Source organism: Myotis nattereri, assembly GCF_964212035.1.
Source record: "Myotis nattereri genome assembly, chromosome: 11".
NCBI classification, from domain to species: Eukaryota; Metazoa; Chordata; class Mammalia; order Chiroptera; family Vespertilionidae; genus Myotis; species Myotis nattereri.
In genome coordinates, this window is record NC_138086.1 from 2,905,296 (window position 1) to 2,924,699 (window position 19,404).

The 19,404-nt window shown below is 46.0% G+C and overlaps 1 protein-coding gene across 3 annotated transcripts in view; it reads left to right on the forward strand.

Moving 5' to 3' along the window:
• The window catches only part of LMBR1 (limb development membrane protein 1), a gene marked incomplete at its 5' end in the record, with an annotated part of 123,725 nt that overhangs the window by 15,326 nt on the left and 88,995 nt on the right, over positions 1–19,404 (forward strand). For all 3 annotated transcript variants that reach the window (XM_081101868.1, XM_081101869.1, XM_081101870.1), the window contains 2 exons: positions 510–549; positions 9,629–9,768. In XM_081101868.1, the coding sequence (XP_080957994.1) occupies positions 510–549; positions 9,629–9,768 (180 nt within the window). The remainder of the gene's footprint in view (positions 1–509; positions 550–9,628; positions 9,769–19,404) is intronic.

Consider the following 19,404-nt stretch of genomic DNA (forward strand, 5'->3'; position numbering starts at 1 on the left):
GACGGTCATGATGAAGTGTGGTGCAGTGGGGCCCCAGGTGGGTTAGGGTGGCCTACTGCCAATGACAAACTCAAACTCTAGGAAAGTACATGAGTCCTGAGTTTCTGAATTTTAATTTTATAGCAGACATTTTTTTTTTTTGGCTGTTAACCAGAAAATCTCATTCATTAGCAACTTCACTTACATTTTATAACAGTAAGCGTGATAGTGGTCTTAAGGGCCTACTAAGCTTCATTTTCTTGAGCACTGAATGTTTGGGATATTTTAATTACATGTGGCTATTTTGTTAATAAGGATTTTGATTAATTAAAACACTATTCTTTTAATCATATTCTCTCCTATCTCATTTAATGAAATTTAAATTTGGATCTGTGCTGAAATAAACACAGTGCTGTTTAAAAATGTTTCCATTCAATAATTGCTGCTTTCAATTTATGTTTGTTTTTCATAATGAATGAAACATCTTGTTGGAAGAGAAAATAATGTTAATACCTTAAACATTTTTGCAGATGAACAAGAAGATGAAGATGCCATAGTCAACAGGATTTCGTATGTATTTTAAAGTTTAATTGTTTTGTTTATAATTCTGGAGTCATAAATTCTCAAAATTTAATTCTACTTTTTGGGCAGAAATATGGAAGAAATTTACCTAAGGTATTACAACACTTTCATCAATATTAATCCTATCCTCAGGAAACACACATAGGCAAGTATGCATGAATAATGAAGGATTGATTATCTCCTGTTAAATTAGCTTATTTAAGGAACTGATAGATTTTTTTTGTTAATCCTCACCCAAGGATATATATTTTTTTCCACTGATTTTTAGTTGAAGGGAGGGAGGGAGGGAGACAGAGACACATGGATTGGTTGCCTCCCTCACATGCCCCAACTGGGATCGAACCTGGGGACCCTTCAGTTCTCAGGCCGACACTCCAACCACTGAGGAAGCCAGCTAGGTAGGGCAAGCCGACAGGTTTTAATTTCAGAAGATTTAGCCTGGAAATGGGCTTCAGGTTGGGAAAGTTGCTGGGCCATTAAGAAAGCAAACTCCCGGCTTCTGAATGGTCTGTTGAGCAGCCTGGATGGGTTTAGAGGAGGGGGCACCATCTGTTTGGTTACAGACCTCCTATGAGCAGGGAGATAGTCCTTTCAGGGCCCAGAGCTCTTCTGCTATGGACGCTGGTGATACAGGATAGAAATACCCTTTAATTTTCCTGAGGAATCAAACTACTCTAGGTGGAAAGCAGTGAATTCTTTTCTATCAGGTTTGCTCAGTGAAACTGAAATTCTACAGCTTTGCCTACTACATAGGAGACATCTGTTTTTTGATTGTTTTCATTGATACTTTAAAAATGTTTTGAAGTAGTCAAAAATTTGCAGGAAAGTTAGAAATACAGTACAAAGACTTTTGTTTCCTGAGCCCTTGGAGAAGTTGCTGACTGGATGCTCCATTTTTGCAGGATACTTTTGTATCTAATTCCTATAAACAGTGAATTCTCCTGCAAGTCCACCATCACGAAGTTGGCATTGACACAGTCCCAGCTGTGCTGCTTTCCAGTTTGCTGTTGTCCCCGTGATGTCCCTGGTTAAGAACCTCACACTGCAGGGAGCAGCTGTGGCCCTGTGGTCGCCCGCAGACGAAACTCGACTTCAGTATTTCCTTTGACTCCCTGACCTTGTCATCACATTTGTACATTTCAGGCCGGTCATGTGGTTTGTCTGTTGTCCCTTCATGGTTAGTGTCAGATTACCCAGCTTCTGCTGAGGTGCTGGGGAGGAGGAGAGGAGAAGGGAGAAAGACAGGCAGCATGTTCTCTCTCTCTCTCTCTCTCTCTCTCTCTCTCTCTCTCTCACACACACACACACACACACACACACACACACACATGCATGCACACGCTTCCCCCTACACAGGAGCATTACTTGGCCATGAAGAGGAATGCAGACACCTGCTACCACATGCATGAACCCCTAAGACATGATGCTGGGTGAGATGAGCCAGTCACCAAAGGTCACCAGTGTTGATTCCATTTATGAGAAACGTCCAGAATAGGTAAATTCAGCAAAAGCAGATTGGCGGTTACTAGTGGCTGAGAGGAGGAGAATGGAGAGCAACTGCTTAGTGGGTTTGGGGTTTTACTTTGTTGGGGTGGCAAGAATGTTCTGGTTGCACAACACTGGTAATGTTCTACATCTACTGACTTGTTTGCATCAAAGTGGTTGATTTTACTCAATAAGGCAATGCTTTCAACTAACAAAGGATTTGATTTATTACTGAAAAATGAGTGTGGATGGATCCTGCTGCACTGGATTTGGATTTAAATTATTTAAACACCCAGGGAAAGCAGCTGTGACTCCATCCTGGGCATTCTCTATATGGATTTAATACTTAGGCCCAAAACGTGATGCTTTAAATGTGCAGGATTAGGGATCTTAGGTTTCAGTCCCAGCACATGACATTTGGGAACATTCTTTGTTCCAGTTCCTGCTCCCGTAAAAACACAATAACACACTCACTTCAGAAAGCCACAGAGGGTCCCACACTGGCTGCCCGGTGGGCAGGAACTGTGTCCAGCGAAACCCTCCAGGTTGAAGTACTGAGGTTGCGCCTCTCTCCTCTGCGTGGTCTCTGCTCCACTTTGGTGGTACAATTACTGAAATGTATTTGTAGATCAATAATTTATGAATCGATTAGTGCCGGTCATGTTGGCCATTCCCCTTGCAGTATAATTTAGGAAAATACGCTGTTTCCTGGTGGCAAGGCTCTGGAGGGGCCCCGCCCCTCAACCTGATTTGGCCAGGCGGCGCGGTGTGTCTGAGTGTCATGTGATGACACGGACACCTTCCTGAGGGAGATGCTGTGCACCCACTGCGGAGTGAGGAGGCAGCCTGGAGGGGGAGGCACCCAGTCCATCCCCTGGACCCCTCACCCAGTGCTCTTTCTGTCACGCACTCCCTGTTCTTCCTTCTGTGATGGAATGAGTGAGAACTAGACCTGGGTTCAAATTCTGAACCCGGATTCATTTGAGTCCAGGCAAGATGGAGAAGCTGAGACTTGTGTTTGGCACGTGAGCTGGGCGTGTGCCTGCTGTGTGGTGCTGCTGTGCGGATAAACAGCATAGGCACAAGCAGGGTTCGGGCTTCTGCATGGTGGCCGTGGTCTCAGGGTCGTCCCCTGCGCCCTGACCCTCTTCCTGGCCTTCCTTCCTCCCACTGAAGGGAGCTGTGGGGGCCCTGAAGAGGGTGAAACAGCAGAGGCTGAGCCTGAGCAGGAAACGTGGATATGGTCAGCGTTCTGAGAGTTCTGCAGTACGGTGCCTGCAAGCCGCCTGCACAGAGAGGGCTCCAGGGTGACTCCAGCGCTGCCGGCACGGAACCCCTCCTGTGCCTCCCACCTTGCTCCAGAGCCCACTTTCATGTTCTCGTTTGCTCCTCAGGGCCTTCATTCTGCCCTCTGTCTGTCTCCTTGTGCCCCCAGGTTAACTCCCTCTGCCCTCCCCAACCAGAATTACACTTGCTCACAGCGACTCTCTGCTTGTCACTGGATTGGAATAGAAGTGGTTGATATAAAATGCATGCCTAACTGGCGAAACAGCCTGTGCGGAGCATGCCGAGCCCACGCAGGTGAACAGAGAGCCTCGCACGTGTCCCACCCTGGAGGGTGGTCGGAGTGGGCTAAGGGTTTGAAAGCAGGGAGGAAAATTCCCTGCAGAGGGCGATCCTGGCATGGGGTATCACCTGAGGGTGAGGTGGGACACCACATGTTTGGGGGTGCTGTACCACAGGGAGCCAGAGCCAGTGCAGGGTAGGGAGGGTGTCTGTGCAGGATGGCAGAGCCCTCGAGGCATGGCCTGGCCTGGGTGTGACAGCTCAGGTGGGGGGGGGCATAGGGCAGGAGGGTCCAAAATGGGGGGTCACCTGAGCAGCAGGCACCTCTGCATAGAGTGGGTGTCAGTGTGATGGGAGACTGATCGCGGATGTGGGACCGGTCCCAGTCGGGGCGAGGGGGACGACGAAAGGGAACACTGAGTTGTCGCAGTGGAGTGGGGGTGTTACTGTGGCCCCATGGTTTCCAGCACAGAGAGTTACTGGGTCACTGCAGAAGTGCGTGTGGGTGCGTGCATGTACACGCAGCGCCAGTGCACCCTGGGTTGGCCTGCCACTGGGCCTGGGAGCGCAGCCCCCAAGAGCCGCCAGTGCCTCCGAGTACAGCTTTCAGGACAGGAGTAGGGCCCCGGGAAGCACTGGCTGCAGGGCTTCCGTGTACCTTGTCCTGTGGGGCGCAGGGACGTGCCAGAGGGTGAGGGCGCATGTCAGAAAGACTCCGGCCTTCAAGGGCTTTCTCGCCAAACCAGGGACAGTCTGATCATCACAGTAATGGGTGCAACGGATCCTGCACAGATGAAATAGCGCCTGAGTGCCCATGGCTGTCACCAAAGGGATAAGTTTGACCAGGAACAGCACATGTTCTTGGTTTCCTTAGCTTCCCACACAGTGCTTATGATGAAAGGGAGGAGTAGCTTTACCTTGGAGGGTCCTGGCAGACACCACCTTGAGCAGTGATGAGAGGACATGACCAGTATGGGGCAGGCAGAGAGTCAAGGCCATTGGAGGGCCTGCCATGAGAAGTCCAGAGATGGTTGTGACAGTCGTCTCATGGACATGGCAGCCTGCAAGTGTCCCAGCTGAACTCCTTGTTCCTCTGCTGCAGCCTCCTCCATCGTGGCTGATTAGTGCGACTGTCCACATCCTCAGGCTAAAACCCAGGAGTGGTTCTTTTTTTTTTTTTTTTAAATATATTTTATTGATTTTTTACAGAGAGGAAGGGAGAGAGATAGAGAGTTAGAAACATCGATGAGAGAGAAACATAGATCAGCTGCCTCCTGCACATCTCCCACTGGGGATATGCCCGCAACCCAGGCACATGCCCTTGACCGGAATCGAACCTGGGACCTTTCAGTCCGCAGGCCGACGCTCTATCCACTGAGCCAAACCGGTTTCGGCCCAGGAGTGGTTCTTGACCCCTCTCGTCACACACAGGTACTGCGGTTCTGTCCACAGAGCCCTCCGTGCAGAAGGGGCGTTTCTTTTCTTTTTTTTTTTTAATTAAATCTTTATTGTTCAGATTATTACATTAGTTACTCTTTTTTCCCCACCATAACTCCCCTCCACCCAGTTCCTACCCCACCCTCTGCCCTCACTCCCCACCCACTGTCCTCATCTATAGGTGCACGATTATTGTCCAATCTCTTCCCTCACCCCCACACCCCCCCCCCAAGAATAGTCAGTCCATTCCCTTTCTATGTCCCTGATTCTATTACAATCACCAGTTCATACTGTTCATCAGATTATTTATTCACTTGATTTTTAGATTCACTTACTGATAGATGTGTATTTGTTGTTCATAGTTTGTATCTTTACCTTTTTCTTCTTCTTCCTCTTCTTAAAGGATACTTTTCAGCATTTCATATAATACTGGTTTGGTGGTGATGAACTCCTTTAGCTTTTTCTTATCTGTGAAGCTCTTTATCTGGCCTTCACTTCTGAATGATACCTTTGCTGGATAAAGTAGTCTTGGTTGTAGGTTCTTGGTATTCATCACTTTGAATATTTCTTGCCACTCCCTTCTGGCCTGCAAAGTTTCTGTTGAGAAATCAGCTGACAGTCGTATGGGTACGCCCTTGTAGGTAACTGAGTTTCTTTCTCTTGCTGCTTTTAAGATTCTCTCTTTGTCTTTTGCTCTTGGAATTTTAATTATGATGCGTCTTGGTGTGGTCCTCTTTGGATTCCTTTTGTTTGGGGTTCTCTGCGCTTCCTGGGCTTGTAAGTCTATTTCTTTCACCAGGTAGGGGAAGTTTTCTGTCATTATTTCTTTAAATAGGTTTTCAATATCTTGCTCTCTCTCTCCTTCTGGTACCCCTATAATTCTGATGTTGGTATGCTTGAAGCTGTCCCAGAGGCTCCTTACACTATCTTCGTATTTTTGGATTCTTTTTTCATTTTGCTTTTCCAGTTGGGTGTTTTTTGCTTCTTCGTATTTCAAATCTTTGACTTGATTCTTGCGACCCTCTTGTCGGCTGTTGGGAGTCTGTATAATATTCTTTATTTCAGTCAGTGTATGCTTAATTTCTAGTTGGTTCTTTATCACAACATTGAGGGTCTCATTAGATTTCTTGAGGATCTCACTACATTTATCGGCGGTCTCACCAGTCTTCTTGAAGATCTCACTACATTTATCGGCGGTCTCACCAGTCTTTTTGAGGGCCTCATTAAGTTTATCGGCGGCTTCTAGACAGTTCTTTAAAGACCTTAAAAGTGTGGTTTTGAACTCTATATCCAACAGTTTGCTTTCCTCCAATTCTGTCGTTTGTTTCCTGTTTCTTTGTCTTGGCATTTTTTATGCTTCGCTGTGTCGATAGAGTGCCTTTCTGTGCTAAGTGTCCCAATTACCTGAGGTAGACACTCTTGGTGCACCCTCTTGTGGGCTTTGTGCACAGTCTTGTTGTAGTTAAGCCTTGATTGTTGTAGTTATCACTGTGAGGAATTGCCCTCCAGGCCAATTGGCTGTGAGAATCAGCTGTGTCTGCAGTGGGAGAGCTTCTGTGCTGGAGACACCCCTCTGGGGCTAGACTTGCTTCGATGGGGCTTTGGTGCTCACTGAGTCTGCCCCCTAAGTGTGTCTGTTATGGTTCCACGGAGCTGCAAACTGGATGGTCCCACTCTGACCTCTGGGCTTCCTGGCTCCTGGATCTCTAGGGAGGTGCTAATCTAGCCTTTGCCTGAGGCTATCCAGCAAAAGTCTCCTTGCAGGGCTTGGGTGGAGCGGGTCCCATGGGATCAACAGGGCGGGGTTAGCAATTATGGCTGCTCTCAGTCTTGCCCTCAGAGGCTCTGCTTCTCAGTGTCCCAGTAATCGCTGCAAGCCCCACAGAGAGAAAGCTGCCCTAGAGTTCTGAGCGATGCCAGACAGTCCCGCTTCTCCTGTATGAGTCTGGGTCCCTAGAGACTCGCCCAGAACTGGAGCTCAGAGCCTGAGACTCCCTCCCGATTGAAAACGACAACCGCGCCCTCAGCCGCCAGCCCGCTCCGCATGCACTCCGCACCTTAGTATTTTACTTCAGCACTGCGCCTCCTCTGAGTCTCGGTATGCTTTCTCTTTCCTCCTAGTTGTAGAACTTCCACTCAGCCAGCCTTCCTGTGGTTCTGGATGATGTCTGTTCTGTCTTTTAGTTGTATTTTTGAAGTGGTTGTTCAAGGCAGCAAACTTCGGTGTTTACCTATGCTGCCAACTTGGTTTCCTCCCCCAGAAGGGGCCTTTCTGAAACCGTCCATCACTTCCGAGGGCACTTCCCTGCAGTTCCATAAGCAGCCACCACTCTGGCTACATGGCAGGGCCTCACCTTAGGGCCCCCACGCCAGCACCTTTTAAAAAAAATATTTTTAAAAATTGATTTCAGAGGAAGGGCGAGGGGGAGAGAGAGAAGACATTAATGATGAGAGAGAATCATTGATTGTCTGACACTGGGGATCGAGCCTGCAACCTGGGCATGTGTCCTGACTGGGAATCGAACCATGACTTCCTGGCTCATAGGTTGATGCTCAACCACTGAGCCACACCAGTGGGTCCCCATCGGCTTCTCAGGGGCAGCCCTCTTCCTAGCTCCCCAGGGCAGTTAGGGAGTATGCTGTGGTCTTTTTTTGTGTCTCCAGGGCCAACCCCAGCATTGGAAATGCGGTGGGCTACAGTCTTGGTAAGAGCTGCGGTCCAGTCACGGTGCCCATGTGATCAGGGTTTCCTGGGGCTCTGTGACTTCAAATACTCCATTTGTTTGCCCGCGGAAGCTTTGACAGGTCAGGGCTTTGATATGGAAATTGTGTCTGGCCTTCATTGCTGGGTCTGTGGTCCCGAGTGTCATGGGAGCCAAGAGTGGGGGAAGGGAAATGCTGAGGGATGTATAGGGCGACCCTGGGGACAGAGCCGACGATGGCCCTGGCCTGCAGCCCCAGAACCCACTCACATGTGGGGCACAAGGAGGTTAGGTGACTGACTGTGGGACTGTGGTGGCGGAGAGGGGTGTGGAAAAGCCTCGGTGGCTGTGCAGCACCTGGTGTGACCGGCTGAGGGTTGATTTCATTTCTAGCTTTGGAAGGAGGTGATGGAAGCCAACAGGACACTTCCTCACTGGCTGGAGGCCAAGACCGACGGCCCTCGCTCAAGGCCATTCGCCATCACTGCTGCAGGGGGCAGTGGCCCGGCGAGGCTTGTGCTCCTGCTCTGACCAGGAGACACGTCCCGTTAGCAGAGCCTTCAAGGTCGTCTCCTGGGTCTGGTTTGGATTGTGTTTTGGTGTGCGTCACGTGGTCTCATGTAAATCCATCAGTGACACTGAACAGGTTCCTGGTGGGTTGGCTCAAAGCAGGAAACACTTCTGTGGGCCACCACACGGTGGCATTGCTGCAAAGTTACTCCATCAGATGTGGATTTAGAGCAGGGGTCCTCAAACTATGGCCCGCGGGCCACATGCAAATACAAATATTGTATTTGTTCCCATTTTGTTTTTTTACTTCAAAATAAGATATGTGCAGTGTGCATAGGAATTTGTTCATAGTTTTTTTTTTAAACTATAGTCCGGTCCTCCAACGGTCTGAGGGACAGTGAACTGGCCCCCTGTTTAAAAAGTTTGAGGACCCCTGATTTAGAGCATTTGTGTGATGGTTTTCCTTACATTTTCACATTCTTCCTATATTTTCTTTAATGGGATGACTATTAAATTAAGTTTCCCTCTCTAATGTTGGTGAGACTCCTGTTTTCTTTGCTATTTAAAAAAGATCTTAAAAAATAGCTATAAAAATTTAAATGTTGCAGACGTGGGACTGAGAGTGAGCCCCTTGAAACCCGCTCTCCCCTGGACTTCGTTCTGTGCTGTGCTGGGGTCTCCACCTCTACTTTCCTGTGTGTATTTGTGAGCTCTTTTGCGGGGAGGGGCATGCTTTCTATTTATCATCTGTCTTATCTTCAATTTGTGTTCCTGACTTGTTTTAGACACCTTTCTAAATTAGTACATATTAGAGATATTTTTTAAAATGACAGAATAGTGTTTTAAATACTGTCTAATGATCCCTACTGTTGATTAGTACAATTTATTTACACTTTACCCATTTTAAGGGGTAGCAGACCAGTGGCTTTGTAAGTTTGCTCCTGAAATACGAGTTTTTCATACTGCGTTCACAGGTATTTTTTCACCTAAAACAGTTGTTGCCTTGCTTTTAGCATAGATTGCCAAAGCTATTAATCAAATGCAATGTGAAATGAACATCACATTTAAAGGAGGAGAGAGCCTACAGCTCATTCTCTGCGAGTGTGTGAGGCCTCTGCCTTCGGTACATGTGTCCTCTGGGGCCTCCTTGTTAGATCCACCAATCTCTGCAGAGTGAGGTGCTCTAGAGTTGATGTAGCTTAACTCTTAGGATCACGCATGTGTCATTTGTCTTCCAGTTGCATAGATTTCATGAAATTCTCCCATAATTTTTTTTAGATAAAAATTTCAGAATTTTTATTCGTTTTGAATGATGGTCGCATCCCCTGCTTCCCGGTCGCTGGTGACACGCCTCTCTTCTCTTCCAGGTTGTTTCTGTGCACGTTCACACTCGCAGTGTCCGCTGGGGCTGTGCTGCTCTTACCCTTCTCCATCATCAGCAACGAAATCCTACTTTCCTTTCCTCACAACTACTATATTCAGTGGCTCAATGGCTCCCTGATCCATGGTTAGTATGTGTGGCTTCATCACCACTAATGTTTTAATTTTGTACTACACTGTATTTTTAGGTTTTCCTTTTCATAGTTTCTTCATAATTTGCATCTTTCTTTGATAAATCACTTGAGTCCTTAGTAAAATCAGAAAACCAGATTTTATTCACCTCCCTGTTCCTGTTAGTTGTGAAAGGCTTCTCTGTTTTACTTACTCAAGGAGTAGTTTTAATACTGACCAGGATTCTGATAAGCACATTTTAATTTAAATATTTAGCAAGAGAATTTTGGTTTTATCTGAACCTGCCAGAAGAACCTAACCTCCATTGAAAACCTGAAAAAGGAGCCAAGTCTCCATTGTATTTATTTGCTGTTTCTCTAGACATTTCAAAATGTGTGGTAGAAGGGGAAACTCTTTTATCAAGTACAAACTTTAAAGTTGATGTGGTTTTTAATACAGTCATGAGTTATCATAGGCAACATGGTATATTACTTTAAAGCCAAAGAGATCTATCTGCATTCTAATCTTAGCTCTGCCATTTTCTAGAAATTTTTAGTGAGGTAGGGCATTTTCATTTGTAATATAACTGTCTATCTAAAAAGGTCTAATGTGTATATTTTTATGTCGCATAGTCCCTGCTCCTCTTTTTTTTCTATATTGAACTATGTGATCTCTTTATGTGTCAAACACAGCTTTTATCCGATTTTTATAGATATGTTTTTCTAGTTGTTATTTTGCTTTTGAATTTTATTTGTTTTTTTTATTTATATAAGTTTTACATTTTTATGTTGTACAGTCTTTTTCTTCCTTTGGTTTCTCTAATGGTTTTTGTGTTTAGAAGATCCCTTCGCTTCCTCAGATGTGACAGATACTTCCTTTTTCTCTGTTGGAGTGTTGTCCTGTATAGCTAAAGGGTTGTGGGTTTGATTCCCGATTGGGTTGTGTACAGGAGGCAATTGATTGATATTTCTCTCTCACATTGATGTTTCTCTCCCCCCTCCCCCTTCAAATCAATAAATATATCCTCGGTGAGGATTAAAAAAATTTTAAAAAATGGTTTTGTTTGCATTTAACTGTTTAATTCACCTGGAGTTTATACATATACCTTTTCTCTTACTCCTTTGTATGTATTTAAAGAAATTCATGTTTGCTGTAGAAAATTTGGAAAACAACATTTATAGGGAAGAAAATCACTCTTCTTCACAATCCTTTGTGGTGGAAAGTACTGTGGACACCGTGGCCTGCAGCATACCACTGACGGAGGGCACCTGCTGTGCTCACTGCTGCCTTGTGTCCTTCCCCATCCATGGCTGCAGTGCCACCTAGAGCCATTATGATCATGGTTCTTCCAGGTTTTTAATTAGAAAGCTACAGTTGTCACCTTATAAATAAATATTTGCCCTTAAATTTATGCAATTCACTTTCCAGGTAAGCATACTTTACAAGTTTTTAAAAAGAGATTTCCCCTTTATTCTTCAGAAAAAACTACGAATTTTTCAGGCGGCTTCATCCTGGCCAGTATGCAAGCGTCTGTGTTCCCAGAGTGTGTCTTTACCAAGTTTGGTTGTTAGTGAAAACAAACCTACCAATCGAATAGAGGAAACATTTCCCCTTAAATTTCTATTTCCTTAGTTACTAGTGCAGGTGGACATTTACAAGGCACACTTATAGGTCATTCATATTTTTTAGTAAATTGCCTACCTGTGTTCTCTTTGCTTATTTTCGCAGTGTTTTTATTTTAAGTAATTAGTTGTCTATCAGGTTAATTGCAAACATTTTCCTCCCAATTGTCCTTTAGTATTGCTTAAGCTATTTTTTGACGTAAAAATTTTAAAATTCATCCTAATTGCATATTTTAGTCTGGCCTTGTGGTCACTATCATGCTTGACACTGGAAACAATGGAGTCGTTGACACTCTGAGGACCAGATGAATTCAGTAAGGTTAGGACTAGTTATTAAGTGAATAAAAAAATTACTCTATTTTTCAATTGGTTAGCAATTGAAAAACTCAAATAAGGAAAATAAGGTGTTTACTGAAATGGACACAGAAAGTAAGTCTGAAAAGTCACTGGTTACTCTGAAAGGCAGGAAGCAGCCTGGAAGGTCATGGCTACGGTTCCTGGAGTTGTCTTTAGATGACAGAGCTATTTGTGATGAACTAACACCTTGGTAGCCACATATAATCCACAGGTGGTTCTTGTATGTGTTGTCCAACGTGTTTGGGGAAGACTGGCATGCTTCCCTCTGGCCGCTTTTCTGTGAGACTGTGGGTGCCACGTGCGTGCCTTCCTGAGTGCCGGGCTCCGGGTTTTCACCGGCAGTGAGGTGGCTAAGGCTGGGCTGACCGGTGTGACACGTGCATTTACCTTTGTTTTCAGTTTTATTCGTAGAAATGGCCTTCATTTACTCTAAATCAGGGCTATTTCCTTGTTCTGCTTATGGACAAGGTAAGAGCTATCAACACATGACGTGCCCTATATTTGGTACAAGAGGCCTTCACCTTGGAAGTGATATTTGTTTGTATGGGTTGTCTTTCTCATTATGATGTAAGGGTGTAAGCTCAGGCATGTAATTTTGTTTTTAAACCAGGGCTTAGGACAGTGCTTTCCACAGAGTGGTTGCCCAGTAAACAAGACAAAAGGACGTTAATGTATAGTAAACACATGAGCTGAAAGTTGAGGAGCAAGAGGAAGAAGCATCTAAATGGTGGTATTGCTTCTAAATCGTTCTGGGCACAGTCTAGGCGGCCTGGCTGCCAGCCCTGGGGCTCGCTCTGGAGGCTTTTATGACCCTGGTCTTCCTTCTACTTTGATTCTTTGCTCGATCTGTGTCCTCTGTTGCATGTAGTGAATCTCCTGAAGCTTCCCTCTGGTCTTTGTCTTCTGAACTTAGCGCTTTCTGTAAGCTGTGTCTGACATCCGAAGGAATGCTCACTAGTCCCTCAGGTTGTCTTGAGGCTAAGAGCTGTCAGTCTGAGATGCTTGCTGCTTGGCTTCTCGGAAATGATACCCATTAACAAGGCCACACTGTTGTGAAGCAGACACAGGAGAGCTGATGGTGTCGTTCCAGTCCGGTTGGAAGGCCTGAGAACCAGGGAAGCTGGTGGAGTCAGTTTTAGTCTGAGTCTGAAGGCCAGAGAAGACCAGTATCTGAGCGGGAAGACAGGCAGAAAGAAAGAGTTCCTGTTCCTCGGCCTCTTGTTCTGTTCAGGCCTTCCACGGATTGGGCGGGCCACCACGTGGGGAGGGCAGCCTGCTGTCCTCAGGCTACCAGTGCAAACGTGGATCTTTTATTTTTATTTAAAAAATATATATATATTTTATTGATTTTTTTACAGAGAGGAAGGGAGAAGGATAGAGAGTTAGAAACATCGATGAGAGAGGAACATCGATCAGCTGCCTCCTGCACACCCCGCACCGGGGATGTGCCCGCAACCAAGGCACATGCCCTTGACTGGAATCGAACCCGGGACCCTTTAGTCCGCAAGCCGACGCTCTATCCACTGAGCCAAACCAGTCAGGGCACAAACGTGTATCTTTTAGAAACACACTCGCAGGCAGACTCAGAAATTGATCAAATATCTGGGTACCCTGCAGCCCCATCACATTGACACATAAAATTAACCATCACAAGTCTGTCCTTTGTTACCAATTTTCCAATCACGTTCTTTCCAAGATCCTGACCATCCAGCCAACCTATTGGTTGCAGCCATGAATCAGCATATAGTCACACGTCTGGCCATGTCTCCTTCCAAGCAAAGGAATGACCAGGTGCACTGCTCGAGGTCCCGCCCCCTGGCAGATTTCCTCAGCGCTGCCCCTCAGAGGTGTCCTTAGAAGCAATGCCTTCCTGTGCTGCCTGCACGGAAGGCCCAAGTCTTCTCCGCTGGCAGCTCACTTTGGGGCCCTCCCCACGAGGGCAGGGTGCATGCGGGAGAGAAGGATGGAGACCATGGGCATTTGGGCCAGTTCCTCCCATAGCTCACTTGTGCCTTCAGGCCTGTTCAGGCCTCATGACACATGTGGCACTTCCGTTTGTGTGCAAAGGGCTGCCATGCATGCCCAGCTATGTGCCTGGTGGCTCAGATGACATCCTGTTCACGTTGAGCAGCTAGGTCGCCTGGGCAGCCCATGGGCAAGTGTTCAGTCTCTGCGGAGGCCCAGGGGCTGCAAGAGCTGTTTCTCAAATGGAGGGTAGTTATCCACACAGCACAGAGGCTTTCCTCCAGAATCCTACGGGCTTCACCCATTGGTGCTGTCCAAGGCTCCACACGGCACCCAGGTCTGCCGTGACACTCCAAGCACGGGGGGTCTGCTGGCTCATGTGGCCCAAGGGCAGAGCACAGCCTGGCCCGTCGCAGAGCTTCCTCTCCTGTTGGCCCCACTTGCAGCAACTCGAAGCCTTGCTGGCCACATGGTAAAGGCCCCGAGGAACACACCCAAGTGAGGAATGTTACTGCCAAGATCCAAAGAGGCCACTCGGCATGTGGGTTAGTTTTGGTGGTCGGAGGGTCAGGTGCAACCACATATCCTTCTCCTGGGAGGGCTCTCTCAGGGTGCCCAGACCCTGACCCCTAGACATCACTGAGTAGATGGCCCTGGAGTTGGTTGGATTTCTTTCCCCACCTCTGGCACACAGATGGATTACCCACACATCTAGAGCGGTTGCTACTTCTTGCTCACCAGGTCCAGTCAGCACAGTGCCGTCTGTATAATGGGCCTGGATGATGGGTGTGGAAGGAAAGGCGATCAGATCCCTGCAAACTGCGTTGTGACTCAGGCCTGTAGAGCTGTGGGCCCGAGGTGGGGCAATGGAGGTGATTGCTGGCCTTGCCAGCTGAGCAAACTGTCTGAAGGCCTTAGGGACAGCGCTGGAGAAGAGGCAGCCACAGTAGTACAAACGAGGGGCTGTGTTAGTTTTCTTAGGCAATGACACCACATCTGGTACAGCAGCTGCAATAGGAGGCCATGGCCTGACCAAGCTTACGATGACCCACTGTCCCTCCCCAAGGGCCATCTGTCTCGGGGTCTTTCCCATCCCAGGGGGCAGATTGCTGTGTGCTTTCCTTCCTGGTTGGAGGCAGTGCTGCCATTTGCATGGTAGTAGCCTCACTCCCCAGCCAGGGACAGTGGGGGGTTCTGCCCACTGCTAGTGTGGCCAGTTATGCATCCGGAACTGGAATATGACCACAGAACGGGTTCAGGGACCCACAGTGAGGCATGTGAGACCTGAGATAAACTCCCTGATTCACCTGACTTCCCTAAGTCCCCACTCTGACTGGGGACCACAGGGATGTGGGTGTCCTGGAATTAGTGGCAGCTCAGAGCCGGTGTTTAGTAGCCCCGAAAAGTGTGACTTTTTCCTTCACCCAGTGCAGTTATGTCATCCATGTTCATTTGCCAATCATTTACCATGATTGACAGGTGTGGGATTTTCTTGACTTGTTATTTGTCTTTCCTTTGTTAAACCTTTCATGAACTTATGCAAAATTCTTTTGAGGGCTCAGAATATGTGTTAAAATGTCAATCTCCCGTGGAGCACCAATTTCAGTGCTTTTACACTGAAAATGTTCAATAATGATTCATTGATCAAATGAGTAAAAGTTATTAATTGTATCATTAGGAATACTTAGTAAGAGTGAACTTACTTTGAAAAGAAATTTAATAGCTTACCTTATAAAATTGTCAATATATATGTTTTTGGTTGATTGTGCCTTTAATGTATAAATCACTAATGCTTCAGTTTGTATAAGTAAACTTCCCTTGGTTAAATACACTGTTTGGATTTTGGACATATGGGGTTGAGGTGTTACATGTTAACCAGATTACCTTGGGATGCCACTTCCCTTCTCTGGGCCAGAACTTAGCATCATAAAAAAATAAAATGTTAATCTGAATTCTAAATCTCTGTATTGTGAAGAAAGATATATCTCTTTCTATAAGGAGAAAATCATTAGAACAGCCTGAAGCATGCGATACACAGAAGTGGTGCTGAGGCTGGAGGGAGGCAGGATGGTGGGCCTCTGGCAGCCACTGCTCTGGCCGGGGGTCTTTGCCGCTTGCCAGCATGATGCTGTGAGGTGAGTCCCAGTGTTGTCTCAGTTCGGGCCATGACATGCCAGCAACTGCAGTTTATTGTGGGATGGTACAGGGGAGTAGAGATGACAAATTAAAATGGTAGCTAAACCTTACATAGTTACTTTTGTTGGTATGTATCAATATTAAACGGTAAAATTGGGCAGAAGAAAGGAAGTATACATTTGTAATCACTTTCTGTATTTTGTATATTAAAAATTAAGAAAAATAAGAAACTTCAGTTCCATAAATTGAAAAATGATGATACAGCTGCTTATGGGTTTTCCTTTAGGTGATGAAAACGTTTGGAACTAGATAGAGGGGTTAGTTGCACAACATTGTCAATGCACTAAATGCCACTGAATTGTTCACTTTAACCCTTTTCGGCCCAACCTCAAGGCTAACTCGACAGACCAGGCGCTAAGAGCATGTCCAACGTCGAGCAATAAGAACATTAAAAAGTTCAACATTCAATCCCGTCAATTAATTTGGACCAGACTGTTTGAAATCCAAAAATAACATTGGACCGCAAAGGGTTAAAGTGCTAATTCTATATAATAAAAGCCTAATATGCTAAGTGTCTGGTCATCCATTCAACCAAAGCGTAATATGCTAATGATATGCTAAGGCCACTCAACCGCTCACTATGACGTGCACTGACCACCAGAGGGCAGACAGTTGACCGGTCAACCAGTCACTATGATGTGCACTGACCACCAGGGGGTAGACGCTCCAACCGGTAGGTTAGTTTGCTGGTGGGGTCTGGCCGATCGGGACTGAGCAAGATGGGCCGGAAATGCCCTGGAGCCCTCCTGCAGTCCTTCCCCTGCTGGCCAACCTGTGCCCCTCCCCAGCCCCAACCGTGCACCGGTGGGGTCCCTCGGCCTGGCCTGCACCCTCTCACAATCCAGGAACCCTTAGTGGGTGTTGGAGAGCTGGTTTCTTCCTGATCCTGCAAGCCAGGCCGAGGGACCCCACTGGTGCACAAATTTGTGCACTGGTCCTCTAGTTTTATATAATGTGAGTTTAAAATTAAAATAAAGCCCAAACAACGACACATCCTGGAAGGTAGGAGAGTGGTGGTATTAAAATTGCAGCTTTAAAGTCAGGAAATAATTCTTTAGTTATTGAGGCATTTTCCCCTGAGGGGTTCAGTTTTGACTAAGCTGTCCATTCTTAATTGTGACCAGGGAGAAACAGACTTTTATAATGTGATTGCCCAGTTTGAGGTTTGCTCTGTTGAAAGATAACCACAGTGACTCTGACTAGTCTCTGTGAGGTACGTGTTTTGATTTGTCAACAGGAATAGACAATAGCTGTTTGGGGCACCCTGAAGGACAGTATAAAATCCACTTTTGTTTTATCCATTTTCACATTCCACAGATTTTTAAAAATCCATACTTTTATTTATTTATTTATTTAAATTTTATTGATTTCAGAGAGGAAGGGAGAGGGGGAGAGAGAGATAGAAACATCAATGATGAGAGAGAATCATTGATCAGTTGCCTTCTGTATGGCCCCACTGGGGATTGAACTCATAACCTGGGCATGTGCCCTTGATTGGAATCAAACCTGGGACCCTTCAGTCCACGGGCTGACACTCTATCCATTGAGCCAAACTGGCTAGGGCAAAAAAATCTATACTTTTAGATACTATTTATCTTATGTATAAATATTAAAACTCAGCCATTAATAAATTTAATGTACCTTTGTTAGTTAAATGTTACCAATAATTTCTATTTACTAATTAAATTTTGGTAGATCCAAACAGTGGAGTGCTTTCTTGGCCGGGATAGATGATGGTGTAGATGAGTATTTAATGATACAGAAAGATGTTGAAAAAGTGTTTTTCTCTGGGTGGTAGGATAATATGATATAAAGTTTTAATTTGGTATTTACATTGAGTAATGTTTCTACAGTGGGCATGTGTTGCTTCTTTGCTATAAGAAAAAAGTTATCTATATATATAAAACCCTAATATGCAAATAGACCGAATGGAGGAACAACCAAACAACTGGTCGCTATAACATGCACTGACCACCAGCGGGCGCACGCTGAACATGACGGGCATCGGCAGCAGGAAGCAGAGCAAGGAATGTGGTGGGCTTCGGCCACGGCGGGATGGTGGAGTAGGTGAGCTGGTTGCTGTCATCGAGATGAGCCTCTGATGGTTACTGAAAATTCTTTGCTCCCGTGCGCCGCAGTCCCGCCCAGCGCTTGCACCTGCTGCTGGCGCCGGCCCCGCTTGCACCTGCTGCTGGCGCTGGAGCCGCCGCTCGTACCCATTGATGGCGCATGGCACCAGCCCCAAACGCTCAGCACCGTCAGTGGGTATGAGCGGCTGCTGCCAACCCTGATTGCCCCTCAGGGCTTCTCCACCTCCCCCTGCTCCTGAGGGGCAATCAGGGCAGCAGCTGCCACTCGCACCCACTACCGGCACTGGCCCCACTCACACCCACTGCTGGCGCCGGCCCCAGTCACTCCATGCAGTCAGCAGGTGCAAGCGGGGCCAGCGCCATCAGTGCGTGGGAGCGGCAGCAGTGGGAGCGGGGCTGCCAGCAGACAGAAGACTGAGGGCCAGGTGTGGGCACAGAGGATGGGCCAAGACCTGCCCCTGTGCCCACTGCAGCCTGCAGCCCACAGTCCCTTTCAAGGTGCATGAATTCGTGCACTGGGCCCCTAGTATTAATATAAAAAATTTCACAGATCATTGCTAAAATTGTTCCTTATTTGTTGTTTTCTACGCAAATAAATAGAAGCTATTCTAGTTTTGAAGTTCTCACAATATTGACTCTTCAAACATAAACTTGTCTTTTAAATCTATGCTTTCTTGGTAGAATTTTAAAAATTATCTGAGTCCCTTTTTGACAATCAATTCCACTGAAATATTGGTTTTAACTTAGTTTTGTCATTTTGGAAATTATTGACAGTGGTTGAACTCGGATTCATTTTCTTGTTTAAATTCGTTGAGGTTTCCATGTGATGAAGGTGGGAGCTTAGGTGCCTCACAGTGTTGTACTATCCTGTTACTCCAGCAGATGGCGCTAGAAGTTAACACGTCTTGTGGTGATCTGGCATTCTGTCAGGTGTGGCTTAGTTTGGCTTTAAACTCAGTATTTGGGGATTATTAAATAATCTTTGTTTAAATTCAGACACTTCTTTCAGGGATAGGCATTGGCTGTCTTTCAAAAAGGTTGTCATTGATACTGACTTAGACAAACTAAAGGATTCTGAATTTTTAAGATTCTACTACTGTGTTGGAGCATGTAATTTTAACTTTGTGAAGTGGTGGAATTTGACTTATATTTTTTTTTATCTTATAAGCTGACATGTAATAAAATAAAGGCAGTGGTAGCATGTTATGTTTATTAGCCCTAATTTTTAATTTAGGAATGCTTTATCAAATTATAGGCTATTCTTAGGAACATTATGTGTGTATGTTTGTAAGATGCTGGGAACTTACTAAGTTTTAGATAGTTGTTAAGAATATAATTACTACTTGGGAATGTTTGATAGACCTATTATTTTTCTGTATATTAGATGTTCTCACAGTAACTCTAGCTTTCTATATTTTGCGA